The 15,299-nt window shown below is 44.0% G+C and overlaps 1 protein-coding gene across 1 annotated transcript in view; it reads left to right on the top strand.

The window, feature by feature from the left end:
• The window catches only part of LOC134920276 (lecithin retinol acyltransferase-like), a 37,526-nt gene extending 22,972 nt beyond the window's left edge, over positions 1 to 14,554 (top strand). Inside the window, exon 2 of the mRNA XM_063920508.1 lies at positions 12,558 to 14,554. Within this exon, the coding sequence (XP_063776578.1) occupies positions 12,558 to 12,710 (153 nt within the window). The 3' untranslated portion in view covers positions 12,711 to 14,554. The remainder of the gene's footprint in view (positions 1 to 12,557) is intronic.
• The last annotated feature ends 745 nt before the right edge of the window (positions 14,555 to 15,299 follow it).

The raw sequence follows: 15,299 nt of genomic DNA, 5'->3' as shown, positions 1-15,299 counted from the left end.
ATAGTAAATCAAGCAGATGTTGAGAAAACATGTAAAATACTGGGGGGAAAAACGTGTCTATCATTTATGTGTCAGCCATTGTCATGTCGACCATGTGAACCTGTCAACCTTTTGTACCTGTCAAGCTTAAGCACTGTCAACCTTTCATCTGTTGACCTTGTATGCCTGTCGACCTAATGCATGTCGACCATATGGTGTTGACCAATTGACTATCGACAACTACATTGTCGATCTATCAGCCGGATACCTTTTATCTGCATGAAAATGACAAATTGGCCTTTGCGAGATCACACTCACTATGGGGACAATACTCTCACTATGTGGACAGTACTCTCACTGTGGGGACAATACTCTCACTATGGGGACAATACTCTCACTGTGGGGACAATACTCTCACTATGGGGACAGTACTCTCACTGTGGAGACAATACTCACACTATGGGGACAGTACTCTCACTGTGGGGACAATACTCTCACTATGGGGACAGTACTCTCACTGTGGGGACAATACTCTCACTATGGGGACAGTACTCTCACTATGGGGACAATACTCTTACTATGGGGACAATACTCTCACTATGGAGACAATACTCTCACTTTGGGGACAATATGCTCACTATGGGTACAATACTCTCACTTTGGGGACAATACTCTTACTATGGGGACAATGCTCTCACTTTTGGGACAATGCTCTCACTTTTGGGACAATGCTCTCACTTTGGAGACAATACTCTCACTATGGGGACAATACTCTCACTTTGGGGACAATACTCTCACTGTGGAGACAGTACTCTCACTATGGGGACAGTTCTCTCACTATGGGGGCAATCTTCTCATTTTGGGGACAATACTCTCACTTTGGGGAAAATACTTTCACTATGGGGACAATACTCTCACTTTGGGGACAATACTCTCACTATGGGGACAATACTCTCACTTTGGGGACAATGCTCTCACTTTTGGGACAGTACTCTCACTATGGGGACAATACTCTCACTATGGCGACAATACTCTTACTATGGGGACAATACTCTCACTTTGGGACAATACTCTCACTTTGGGAACAATACTCTCAACACCGCTTCTCCTGCTTCTCTCTCTGCTGGGGGCCTCACATTCTCACATACCCCCCGACCTGGGGGTCGTCATGGGGGTGGTGTTGGGATCCTTTTACCCTCAAGCTACACATACCAACTCATACCTCCAGAACCATCTCTTACATTCTCTACATTTGAGGTCCATGCAATACGTCTCTACCAACCTACTAATCTTTGAGTTGCTGTCATTTACCGTCCACCTGGCATTTCCTCCAAATTCCTCAACAACTTTGCTTCCTGGCTACCTCACTTGCTCTCTTCTGACATTCACTCCATTATCCTAGGTGATTTCAACATCCCTATCGATAACCCCACAAAACCACCTGCCTCTAAACTCCTTAACCTCACCTCTTCACTCGGTCTCTCCCAGTGGACCACCTCACCCTCCCATGTGAACGGGAGCTCACTGGATCTGGTTTTCACTCACCGCTGTGATATTTCTGATTTCTCCAATTCCCCTTTTCCCCTCTCTGACCATCACTTGCTCTCATTCAACTTATCTATCTCTGCTTCCCCATCTCTCCCTCCTAAAGCTACCATCACTAGGCGTAACATTGAGGCCATTGACACCTCATCCCTATCCTCCCTGTTTGACTCGCTTCTCTCTCCTCTTCTCTCTCACATGCCCTGAACAAGCCACATCCCTATACAATGCATCTCTTACTTCAGCCCTTGACTCTGTTGCTCCGCCAACCACTATTCACCCTCGCAGATCAACACCTCAACCCTGGCACACCAAATGCACCAGATATCTACAAAAATGCTCACGTACTGCCGAGCGACAATGGAGGAAATCACGCTCTAAAGCAGACTTCCTCCATTTCAAATTCATGCTCTCATCCTTCAGTGCTGCCCTTTCCCTCGCTAAACAATCATACTTCAAAATCCTCATCTCTACCCAGTCTTCCAACCCCCGGCGCCTCTTTGCCACTGTTAACTCCCTCCTCTGCCCACCATCACCTCCTCTCCCTTCCTCATTGTCTGCTCTTGACTTTGCCACTTATTTCACATCCAAGATTGACTCCATACATCAGGACATCACATCCCAACAGACCAGCAACCAGCCACCACCCATCCTTTGCCACCCCTCCTCTTCCCTCTTACCAACTCTGACATCTTTCTCCCTTTTATCTGGCGAGGAAATCATGGCCCTCATACATCCCCCCCCCACACACAACCTCCCCACTCGACCCTATCCCCTCCCACCTTCTCCGCTTCCTCTCTTCTTCTGCCTGTTCCCATCTTGTCCACCTTCTCAATCTGTCCCTCTCATCAGGCACTGTCCCCTCTGCCTTCAAGCATGCTCTTGTCTCCCCTATTCTTAAAAAACCTACCCTTGATCCTAACACTCTCTCCAACTATCGACCCATCTCTCTCCTCCCCTTTGCCTCCAAACTTCTTGAGCGTATTGTCTATAATCGCCTCACTGCCTTTATTTCCTCTCACTCACTGCTTGACCCCTTCCAGTCTGGTTTCCGGTCTCTCCACTCCACTGAAACTGCCCTCACAAAAGTCTGCAAATGACCTCCATGCAGCCAAATCTAAGGGCCACTACTCTCTGCTTATTCTTCTTGACCTCTCTGCTGCTTTTGACACTGTGGACCACCCTCTCCTTCTGCAAATTCTTCACTCTCTTGGTCTACGCAATACTGCCCTCTTCTGGCTGTCCTCCTACCTCTCTGATCGTTCCTTCTCTGTCTCCTCTCATGATGCTACCTCACCCCCACTTCCACTAACTGTTGGTGTCCCCCAAGGTTCTGTTCTTGGTCCTCTCCTTTTCTCTCTCTATACGTCCTCTTTAGGTGAACTCATTAGTTCTTTTAACTTCCAGTATCACCTCTATGCTGATGACATTCAAATCTACCTCTCCTCCCCTGATCTCTCCACAGCTCTCCTCACTTGTACCTCTAACTGTCTTTCTGCTATCTCTTCCTGGATGTCCCAGCGCTTTCTTAAACTCAACATGTCTAACACTGAGCTGATCATCTTCCCACCCTCCCGCACAACCTCACCTCCCACAATCTCACTATCCATTGATGGCACAACTATCTCCTCTAGCCCCCAAGTACGCTGTCTTGGTGTAATCCTTGACTCCTCCCTCTCCGTCAAACCACACATTCAGCACCTCTCACAAATCTGTCATTTTCATCTCAAAAACATTTCCAGGATCAGACCTTTTCTCACCCAGGATGCCACTAAGATCATTATTCACTCACTGATTATTTCCAGACTGGACTACTGTAATCTCCTCCTAACTGGCCTCCCTGACAATTACCTCTCTGCACTCCAATCTATCCTCAATGCCGCTGCCCGGCTTATCTTCCTCACCAAACGCACTACGTCCACCTCCCCTCTCCTACAAGCCCTTCACTGGCTTCCCTTCCCTTTCAGAATCCAATTCAAACTTCTCACACTCACTTACAAAGCACTCACCCAGTCCTCTCCCAGTTACATCCCTGACCTTATCTCCCTTTACTTTCCCACCCGTCCGTTTCGCTCTGCTAATGCACGCCGACTCTCCTGTCTTCTGATTACTTGCTCCCACTCCTATCTCCAAGATTTTTCACGTGCTGCTCTCTTCTTCTGGAATTCTTTACCTCTCCCCCTCAGACTCTCCACCTCTCTACAAAACTTCAAACAGGCTCTTAAGACCCATTTCTTTACCAAACCCAGCCAAATCTCATCCTAACCCTCTGTTCCACGCTCTCTATGTACCCCATCTGTGTCACCCCTGTCTGTCTACCCCGCACCTTAGAATGTAAGCTCTCACGAGTAGGGCCCTCTTCCCTCATGTGCTTATCCTTTTCTTACTTTAATAATCCTCAACTGCCCAAATTTCGCAGTTTTTGGCCACCTGGAACTTATCTCTGTCATTCACTGGTGTAGTTATGCTTAGTTACCCTGTACTTGTCCTATATTGTCGTCAACTGTAAGTCACTGTTTTCCTGTTTTGATTATGTGCTTATGTACTCTGTAATTGGGCGCTGCGGAACTCTTGTGGCGCCATATAAATAAAGGATAATAATAATAATAATAATATGGGGACAGTACTCTCACTTTTTGGACAAAGCTCTCACTTTGGGGACAATACTCTCAATAGGGGGACAATACTCTCAATTTGGGGACAATGCTCTCACTTTTGGGACAATACTCTCACTTTTGGGACAATGCTCTCCCTATGGGGACAATACTCTTACTATGGGGACAATACTCTCACTTTTGGGACAATACTCTCACTTTGGGGACAATACTTTCACTATGGGCACAATACTCTCACTATGGGGACAATACTCTCACTATGGGGACAATACTCTCACTTTTGGGACAATACTCTCACTTTGGAGACAATACTCTCATTATGGGAACAATACTCTCCCTATGGGGGCAATATACTCACTTTTGGGACAATACTCTTACTATAGGAACAATACTCTCACTTTTGGGACAATACTCTTATTATGGGGACAATACTCTCGCTATGGGGACAATGCTCTCACTTTTGGGACAATACTCACACTTTGGGGACAATACTCTCATTATGGGGAAAATACTCTCACTATGGGGACAATCCTCTTCTCACTCTGGGGAAAATACTCTCACTTTGGGGGAAATAATCTCACTTTGGGGACAATACTCTCATAATGTGGACAATACTCTCACTTTGGGGACAATACTCTCACTATGGGGACAATACTCTCACTTTGGAGACAATACTCTCACTATGGGGACAATACTCTCACTATGGCGACAATACTCTTACTATCGGGACAATACTCTCACTTTGGGGACAATACTCTCAATATGGGGACAATACTCTCACTGTGGAGACAGTACTCTCACTATGGGGACAGTTCTCTCACTATGGGGGCAATCTTCTCATTTTGGGGACAATACTCTCACTTTGGGGAAAATACTCTCACTATGGGGACAATACTCTCACTTTGGGGACAATACTCTCACTATGGGGACAATAATCTTACTTTGGGGACAATGCTCTCACTTTTGGGACAGTACTCTCACTATGGGGACAATACTCTCAGTATGGCGACAATACTCTTACTATGGGGACAATACTCTCACTTTGGGACAATACTCTCACTTTGGGGACAATACTCTCAATATGGGGACAATACTCTCACTTTTGGAACAAAGCTCTCACTTTAGGGACAATACTCTCAATAGGGGGACAATACTCTCAATTTGGGGACAATGCTCTCACTTTTGGGACAATACTCTCACTTTTGGGACAATGCTCTCCCTATGGGGACAATTCTCTTACTATGGAGACAAAACTCTCACTTTTGGGACAATACTCTCACTTTGGGGACAATACTTTCACTATGGGGACAATACTCTTACTTTTGGGACAATACTCTCACTTTGGGGACAATACTCTCATTATGGGAACAATACTCTCCCTATGGGGGCAATATACTCACTTTTGGGACAATACTCTTACTATAGGGACAATACTCTCACTTTGGGGACAATGCTCTCACTTTGGGGACAATACTCTCATTATGGGGAAAATACTCTCACTATGGGGACAATCCTCTTCTCACTTTGGGGAAAATACTCTCACTTTGGGGGAAATAATCTCACTTTGGGGATAATACTCTCATAATGGGGACAATACTCTCACTTTGGGGACAATACTCTCACTATGGGGACAATACTCTCACTTTGGAGACAATACTCTCACTTTTGGGACAATACTCTCACTATGGGGACAATACTCTCACTGTGGCGACAATACTCTTACTATCGGGACAATACTCTCACTTTTGGGACAATACTCTTACTATGGGGACAATACTCTCACTTTGGGGACAATGCTCTCACTATGGGGACAATACTCTTACTATGGGGACAATACTCTCACTGTGGAGACAATACTCTCACTTTGGGGACAATATGCTCACTATGGGTACAATACTCTCACTTTGGGGACAATACTCTTGCTATGGGGACAATGCTCTCACTTTTGGGACAGTACTCTCACTTTTGGGACAATACTCTCACTTTGGAGACAATACTCTCACTATAGGGACAATACTCTCACTATGGGGATAATACTCTCATTGTGGAGACAGTACTCTCACTATGGGGGCAGTACTCTCACTATGGGGACAATCCTATTCTCATTTTGGGGACAATACTCTCACTATGGCGACAATTCTCTTACTATCGGGACAATACTCTCACTTTTGGGACAATACTCTCACTTTGGGGACAATACTCTCACTTTGGGGACAATACTTTCACTATGGGGACAATACTCTCACTTTTGGGACAATACTCTCACTTTGGGGACAATACTCTCACTATGGGGACAATACTCTCACTTTGGAGACAATACTCTCACTTTGGGACAATACTCTCAATATGGGGACAATACTCTCACTTTGGGGATAATGCTCTCACTATAGGGACAATACTCTTACTATGGGGACAATACTCTCACTATGGAGACAATACTCTCACTTTGGGGACAATACGCTCACTATGGGTACAATACTCTCACTTTGGGGACAATACTCTCGCTATGGGGACAATGCTCTCACTTTTGGGACAATACTCTCACTTTTGGGACAATTCTCTCACTTTGGAGACAATACTCTCACTATAGGGACAATACTCTCACTATGGGGACAATACTCTCATTGTGGAGACAGTACTCTCACTATGGGGACAGTACTCTCACTATGGGGACAATCCTCTTCTCATTTTGGGGACAATACTCTCACTTTGGGGAAAATACTCTCACTATGGGGACAATACTCTCACTTTGGGGACAATACTCTCACTATGGGGACAATACTCTCACTTTAGGGACAATGCTCTCACTTTTGGGACAGTACTCTCACTATGGGGACAATACTCTCACTATGGCGACAATACTCTTACTATGGGGACAATACTATCACATTTGGACAATACTCTCACTTTGGGGACAATACTCTCAATATGGGGACAATACTCTCACTTTTCGGACAAAACTGTCACATTTGGGGACAATACTCTCAATAGGGGGACAATAATCTCAATTTGGGGACAATGCTCTCACTTTTGGGACAATGCTCTCCCTATGGGGACAATTCTCTTACTATGGAGACAAAACTCTCACTTTTGGGACAATACTCTCACTTTGGGGACAATACTTTCACTATGGGGACAATACTCTTACTTTTGGGACAATACTCCCACTTTGGGGACAATACTCTCATTATGGGAACAATACTCTCCCTATGGGGGCAATATACTCACTTTTGGGACAATACTCTTACTATAGGGACAATACTCTCACTTTGGGGACAATGCTCTCACTTTTGGGACAATACTCTCATTATGGGGAAAATACTCTCACTATGGGGACAATCCTCTTCTCACTTTGGGGAAAATACTCTCACTTTGGGGGAAATAATCTCACTTTGGGGATAATACTCTCATAATGGGGACAATACTCTCACTTTGGGGACAATACTCTCACTATGGGGACAATACTCTCACTTTGGAGACAATACTCTCACTTTTGGGACAATACTCTCACTATGGGGACAATACTCTCACTATGGCGACAATACTCTTACTATCGGGACAATACTCTCACTTTTGGGACAATACTCTTACTATGGGGACAATACTCTCACTTTGGGGACAATGCTCTCACTATGGGGACAATACTCTTACTATGGGGACAATACTCTCACTGTGGAGACAGTACTCTCACTTTGGGGACAATATGCTCACTATGGGTACAATACTCTCACTTTGGGGACAATACTCTTGCTATGGGGACAATGCTCTCACTTTTGGGACAGTACTCTCACTTTTGGGACAATACTCTCGCTATGGGGACAATGCTCTCACTTTTGGGACAATACTCTCACTTTTGGGACAATTCTCTCACTTTGGAGACAATACTCTCACTATAGGGACAATACTCTCACTATGGGGACAATACTCTCATTGTGGAGACAGTACTCTCACTATGGGGACAGTACTCTCACTATGGGGACAATCCTCTTCTCATTTTGGGGACAATACTCTCACTTTGGGGAAAATACTCTCACTATGGGGACAATACTCTCACTTTGGGGACAATACTCTCACTATGGGGACAATACTCTCACTTTAGGGACAATGCTCTCACTTTTGGGACAGTACTCTCACTATGGGGACAATACTCTCACTATGGCGACAATACTCTTACTATGGGGACAATACTATCACATTTGGACAATACTCTCACTTTGTGGACAATACTCTCAATATGGGGACAATACTCTCACTTTTTGGACAAAACTGTCACATTTGGGGACAATACTCTCAATAGGGGGACAATAATCTCAATTTGGGGACAATGCTCTCACTTTTGGGACAATACTCTCACTTTTGGGACAATGCTCTCCCTATGGGGACAATACTCTTACTATGGAGACAAAACTCTCACTTTTGGGACAATACTCTCACTTTGGGGACAATACTTTCACTATGGGGACAATACTCTTACTTTTGGGACAATACTCTCACTTTGGGGACAATACTCTCATTATGGGAACAATACTCTCCCTATGGGGGCAATATACTCACTTTTGGGACAATACTCTTACTATAGGGACAATACTCTCACTTTGGGGACAATGCTCTCACTTTTGGGACAATACTGTCATTATGGGGAAAATACTCTCACTATGGGGACAATCCTCTTCTCACTTTGGGGAAAATACTCTCACTTTGGGGGAAATAATCTCACTTTGGGGATAATACTCTCATAATGGGGACAATACTCTCACTTTGGGGACAATACTCTCACTATGGGGACAATACTCTCACTTTGGAGACAATACTCTCACTTTTGGGACAATACTCTCACTATGGGGACAATACTCTCACTATGGCGACAATACTCTTACTATCGGGACAATACTCTCACTTTTGGGACAATACTCTTACTATGGGGACAATACTCTCACTTTGGGGACAATGCTCTCACTATGGGGACAATACTCTTACTATGGGGACAATACTCTCACTGTGGAGACAATACTCTTACTTTGGGGACAATATGCTCACTATGGGTACAATACTCTCACTTTGGGGACAATACTCTTGCTATGGGGACAATGCTCTCACTTTTGGGACAGCACTCTCACTTTTGGGACAATACTCTCACTTTGGAGACAATACTCTCACTATAGGGACAATACTCTCCCTATGGGGATAATACTCTCATTGTGGAGACAGTACTCTCACTATGGGGGCAGTACTCTCACTATGGGGACAATCCTATTCTCATTTTGGGGACAATACTCTCACTATGGCGACAATTCTCTTACTATCGGGACAATACTCTCACTTTTGGGACAATACTCTCACTTTGGGGACAATACTCTCACTTTGGGGACAATACTTTCACTATGGGGACAATACTCTCACTTTTGGGACAATACTCTCACTTTGGGGACAATACTCTCACTATGGGGACAATACTCTCACTTTGGAGACAATACTCTCACTTTGGGACAATGCTCTCAATATGGAGACAATACTCTCACTTTGGGGATAATGCTCTCACTATAGGGACAATACTCTTACTATGGGGACAATACTCTCACTATGGAGACAATACTCTCACTTTGGGGACAATACGCTCACTATGGGTACAATACTCTCACTTTGGGGACAATACTCTCGCTATGGGGACAATGCTCTCACTTTTGGGACAATACTCTCACTTTTGGGACAATTCTCTCACTTTGGAGACAATACTCTCACTATAGGGACAATACTCTCACTATGGGGACAATACTCTCATTGTGGAGACAGTACTCTCACTATGGGGACAGTACTCTCACTATGGGGACAATCCTCTTCTCATTTTGGGGACAATACTCTCACTTTGGGGAAAATACTCTCACTATGGGGACAATACTCTCACTTTGGGGACAATACTCTCACTATGGGGACAATACTCTCACTTTGGGGACAATGCTCTCACTTTTGGGACAGTACTCTCACTATGGGGACAATACTCTCACTATGGCGACAATACTCTTACTATGGGGACAATACTATCACATTTGGACAATACTCTCACTTTGGGGACAATACTCTCAATATGGGGACAATACTCTCACTTTTCGGACAAAACTGTCACATTTGGGGACAATACTCTCAATAGGGGGACAATAATCTCAATTTGGGGACAATGCTCTCACTTTTGGGACAATACTCTCACTTTTGGGACAATGCTCTCCCTATGGGGACAATACTCTTACTATGGAGACAAAACTCTCACTTTTGGGACAATACTCTCACTTTGGGGACAATACTTTCACTATGGGGACAATACTCTTACTTTTGGGACAATACTCTCACTTTGGGGACAATACTCTCATTATGGGAACAATACTCTCCCTATGGGGGCAATATACTCACTTTTGGGACAATACTCTTACTATAGGGACAATACTCTCACTTTGGGGACAATGCTCTCACTTTTGGGACAATACTCTCATTATGGGGAAAATACTCTCACTATGGGGACAATCCTCTTCTCACTTTGGGGAAAATACTCTCACTTTGGGGGAAATAATCTCACTTTGGGGATAATACTCTCATAATGGGGACAATACTCTCACTTTGGGGACAATACTCTCACTATGGGGACAATACTCTCACTTTGGAGACAATACTCTCACTTTTGGGACAATACTCTCATTATGGGGACAATACTCTCACTATGGCGACAATACTCTTACTATCGGGACAATACTCTCACTTTTGGGACAATACTCTTACTATGGGGACAATACTCTCACTTTGGGGACAATGCTCTCACTATGGGGACAATACTCTTACTATGGGGACAATACTCTCACTGTGGAGACAATACTCTCACTTTGGGGACAATATGCTCACTATGGGTACAATACTCTCACTTTGGGGACAATACTCTTGCTATGGGGACAATGCTCTCACTTTTGGGACAGTACTCTCACTTTTGGGACAATACTCTCACTTTGGAGACAATACTCTCACTATAGAGACAATACTCTCACTATGGGGATAATACTCTCATTGTGGAGACAGTACTCTCACTATGGGGACAGTACTCTCACTATGGGGACAATCCTATTCTCATTTTGGGGACAATACTCTCACTTTGGGGAAAATACTCTCAATATGGGGACAATACTCTCACTTTGGGGACAATACTCTCACTATGGGGACAATACTCTCACTTTGGGAACAATGCTCTCACTTTTGGGACAGTACTCTCACTATGGGGACAATACTCTCACTATAGCGACAATACTCTTACTATGGGGACAATACTGTCACATTTGGACAATACTCTCACTTTGGGTACAATACTCTCAATATGGGGACAATACTCTCACTTTTCGGACAAAACTGTCACTTTGGGGACAATACTCTCAATAGGGGGACAATACTCTTACTATGGGGACAATATTCTCTCTTTTGGGACAATACTCTCACTTTGGGGACAATATTTTCACTATGGGGACAATACTCTCACTATGGGGACAATACTCTCACTATGGGGACAATACTCTCACTTTTGGGACAATACTCTCACTTTGGGGACAATACTCTCATTATGGAAACAATACTCTCCCTATGGGGGCAATATACTCACTTTTGGGACAATACTCTTACTATGGGGACAATACTCTCACTTTGGGGACAATGCTCTCACTTTTGGGACAATACTCTCATTTTGGGGACAATACACTTATTATGGGGACAATACTCTCGCTATGGGGACAATGCTCTCACTTTTGGGACAATACTCACACTTTGGGGACAATACTCTCATTATGGGGAAAATACTCTCACTATGGGGACAATCCACTTCTCACTTTGGGGACAATACTCTCATAATGGGGGAAATAATCTCACTTTGGGGACAATACTCTCACTATGGGGACAATACTCTCACTTTGGAGACAGTACTCTCACTATGGTGACAATACTCTTACTATGGGGACAGTACTCTCACTATGGGGACAATACTCTCACTTTTGGGACAAAACTCTCACTATGGGGACAATACTTTCACTTTGGGGACAATTCTCTCACTTTTGGGTCAATACTCTCACTTTGGGGACAATGCTCTCACTTTGGGGACAATGCTCTCACTTTGGGGACACTACTCACACTATGGGGACAATATGCTCACTCTGGGGACAATACAAAGATCTGCAGTGAGGAAAATGTGCTAGTAGAAGTAATGCTGGCAGTGGCACAGAGCTGCCTGACCTGATATGATACTGCAGCGTGTTATCGTAGCGCATATGACATTACTGTTATGTGATGACTATTGTTCATTGTTAATTAAAGGGATTAACAACTGTGAAAAAATAGTAGTGTGAATATTCTCAAACTGATTAAACTGTAATGACTCTAACAAATATTTGTATTGTTTCCTAGTTTTGTGAGACCGTAAAGAGGATTATTAGAGATCAGAGGAGTGTGATTGCTTCTGCCACTTCAGGACTGGTGCTAATTCTCTGCCTAGGACTGGATCCTTCCATTACTCTCCCCAGCCTTCTAATAACCTTCACACTGTGGATGGCAAGCTAGAACAAAACGGAACTTGTACTCTGTATATAGAACATCTTGTACAGTATGTTATTTATAATAAAATGTGAACGACAATCAAGCTAATATTTACTCAGCTATGCAGATTGGTTGCACAAATAATAATAAAAACATGTACTGCAAATATAACTTCACAAAGATTTTTGGAAAAACTGGTGTGATTGTGATTTGTGTTGAACCCACTGTTACACAGGTAAATAAATGTGTAGCTACCTCTACTGTAGGTTTGCTGCATCTGAATGATTAAATATACCAAGACTTTTGACATTCATATGGATTGCATAAACTCAGCTTCTTCATTAATGATCATTTTTGTTAACTCTCTTAAAGGACAAAGGAAACACAGCTGCCTTTATACAGTCACAATGTTATTCCTGTGTGTGGTGTTGTGTACTTCTAGAAAATATGCACTTTTGTTAAATACATTTCTTTCTAATTAGTTTATATTATTGCTTAATACCTCAGGGCCTGTTTCAGAGATGCACGCTAATGCCACCATGCTGCAAATGTGTTTGTATTAACAGGTGGCTTTGCAGATCCGACTACATACAAACATACAGCGCTGGTCGCAGATCCTTCATTAATCAGCCTTCCGGTCACGCAGAATGGGCGCGTGTACTGAGATGCTGGAGCCATGTTTATTGCGTACAGGATAGCAGATGCAAGCTGTGATATACCGTCTGGTTTTTGCCACCACTCCCCCTTTCCTCCTCCAAATGCTCCCTGACTGTCAATCACTTTGTGTATAAAAAGATGCAGAGCACGACTACAGTACATGTACCCGGATGCATACACAGTGCAATTTATGCACACATTACCAAGTATTTCTCATCTGCCAAAACATCAGCATAACTACAAGTCTAAATCAGGCCATTAACCTCTTGCCTGGCACTGCCACGTGTGATGCGATTGGAGCCAGGAGTACGTTACCTGGTCAGGTCGCATTACATGCAACGCACTGCCTGCTGTGTCCCCTGTCATGTACTGTAGATGAGGATATGTGTTCTCCTCTGGTTTCCTTAGATCCCCTGGAGTGATGTGGTGGTCTCTGACCACCGACATCACTTCCTGAGTCGCGCCTCAGAATGCTGTGCGGCCAACATTCTGGAGCGCATGTCCCAGGAATCACAGTGCAGGGAAGGTAACATAGGGCCTAATTCAGAGCTGATCGTAAACGCTCTGCACAGGGCTAGTCCGCCCCGCATGCTAGGCCCTACCCCCACCCCTTCCCCAGCAGATGTGCAGCGGTGATGCTTTTGCACCTGCCGAGTAGCTCCCTGCCTATGCAGCCTAGTGACGTCACACAGCCGCCATGGCCCACCCCGCAAACGGTCCGGACATGCCTGCGTTATCCAGACCGCGCCCTGGAAAAGCCACCGTAACGCCATTGACACGCCCCGCGACTGCCTACTCAGCTTACCGGTGCCGGAATCCCGACAGCCGGCATACCAACAACTATTTTCCCTCTTGGGGTGTCCACGACACCCCTGGAGGGAGAATAAATAGCGTGTATAGCGAGCCTGCAAGGGGCTCTTTTGCGTTCGCCCCACTGCCGGTATACCGCCGGCATACCATAGTAGACCCGTTTTTTCAGGGCTGTGCTTAATGTGTCTTTAAAGTGTTATACAGTATGTTATATTTATTTATCAGCCATTGGAATGCTGAAGTGAACTCCATGCATGTATGTACTGTATGTCTCCTAGTCTTCTACAATTTTATTACATTGTAAGGTCCTTAAGAACTTAATTAATAAATACCGCAGTGTGGCATTATTCAGATCATACTTCAAAATGTAGTAAGTCTTTTTGTTTTATTTCTCCATGAATGATTAGGAATAAGATGAACGTTAACTGACCGGAGAAAACATGTATTTTTATATGTACATTTTTAATGATCTCACTTTAGATGTCAATGATCTACAGTACGTTTAAGAATTATTACTATTAACTTGTGTGGTAGAGAATATAGGACCTTATTCAGCATGAGTTGCAGCATCACTGCAAAGGCAGATGCAGGATGTCCAGGTTTTCAGTTGTCCGTGCCGCATGTGATGTCACGCGGACGCGCCCAAATAGGGGCCAACCCGCCTCGTTTGAACTGACATGCCCCCACAACACTGCATCTCTCCCCCCTTTCCCAGACCGCCCAGCAAACGCCTTTGCCTGTTAATCAGTCAGAGCTGTTCGCATTAGTGATATGCATTTGCATCTCACTGTACGCATGTGCAGTGCAGCTTCTGCGCGTGCACACTGTGCGCAAAATCGTCGGTAAGCAATCACAATGCTGAATAAGGCCCATAGTCAGAAATGGGAACATGCCTTACATTCCACTATTAAATGAAATTTTAATTGTACATTTTATTTGTTTGGCTAGGTTTTGGAAATAAAAGTAACAACCTTACATTTTACATCTGAAGTGTGGGATAAAGTTATGTTGATTCTTCTAAGTGCAATGTCAACATAATTTAAGTAATCTGAAGTGTAATAAGAGGTACAAAATGAAAATAAGCGTTTATTACAGAGTAGGGTAAAACTCTATAGTGTACAGCGGTATGGCTGAATGTGGATGTAC

Source organism: Pseudophryne corroboree, chromosome 1, assembly GCF_028390025.1.
Source record: "Pseudophryne corroboree isolate aPseCor3 chromosome 1, aPseCor3.hap2, whole genome shotgun sequence".
In the NCBI taxonomy this organism is placed as follows: domain Eukaryota; kingdom Metazoa; phylum Chordata; class Amphibia; order Anura; family Myobatrachidae; genus Pseudophryne; species Pseudophryne corroboree.
Note: the sequence above shows the minus strand (reverse complement) of the source record. Positions and strands in the feature narration are given on the sequence as shown.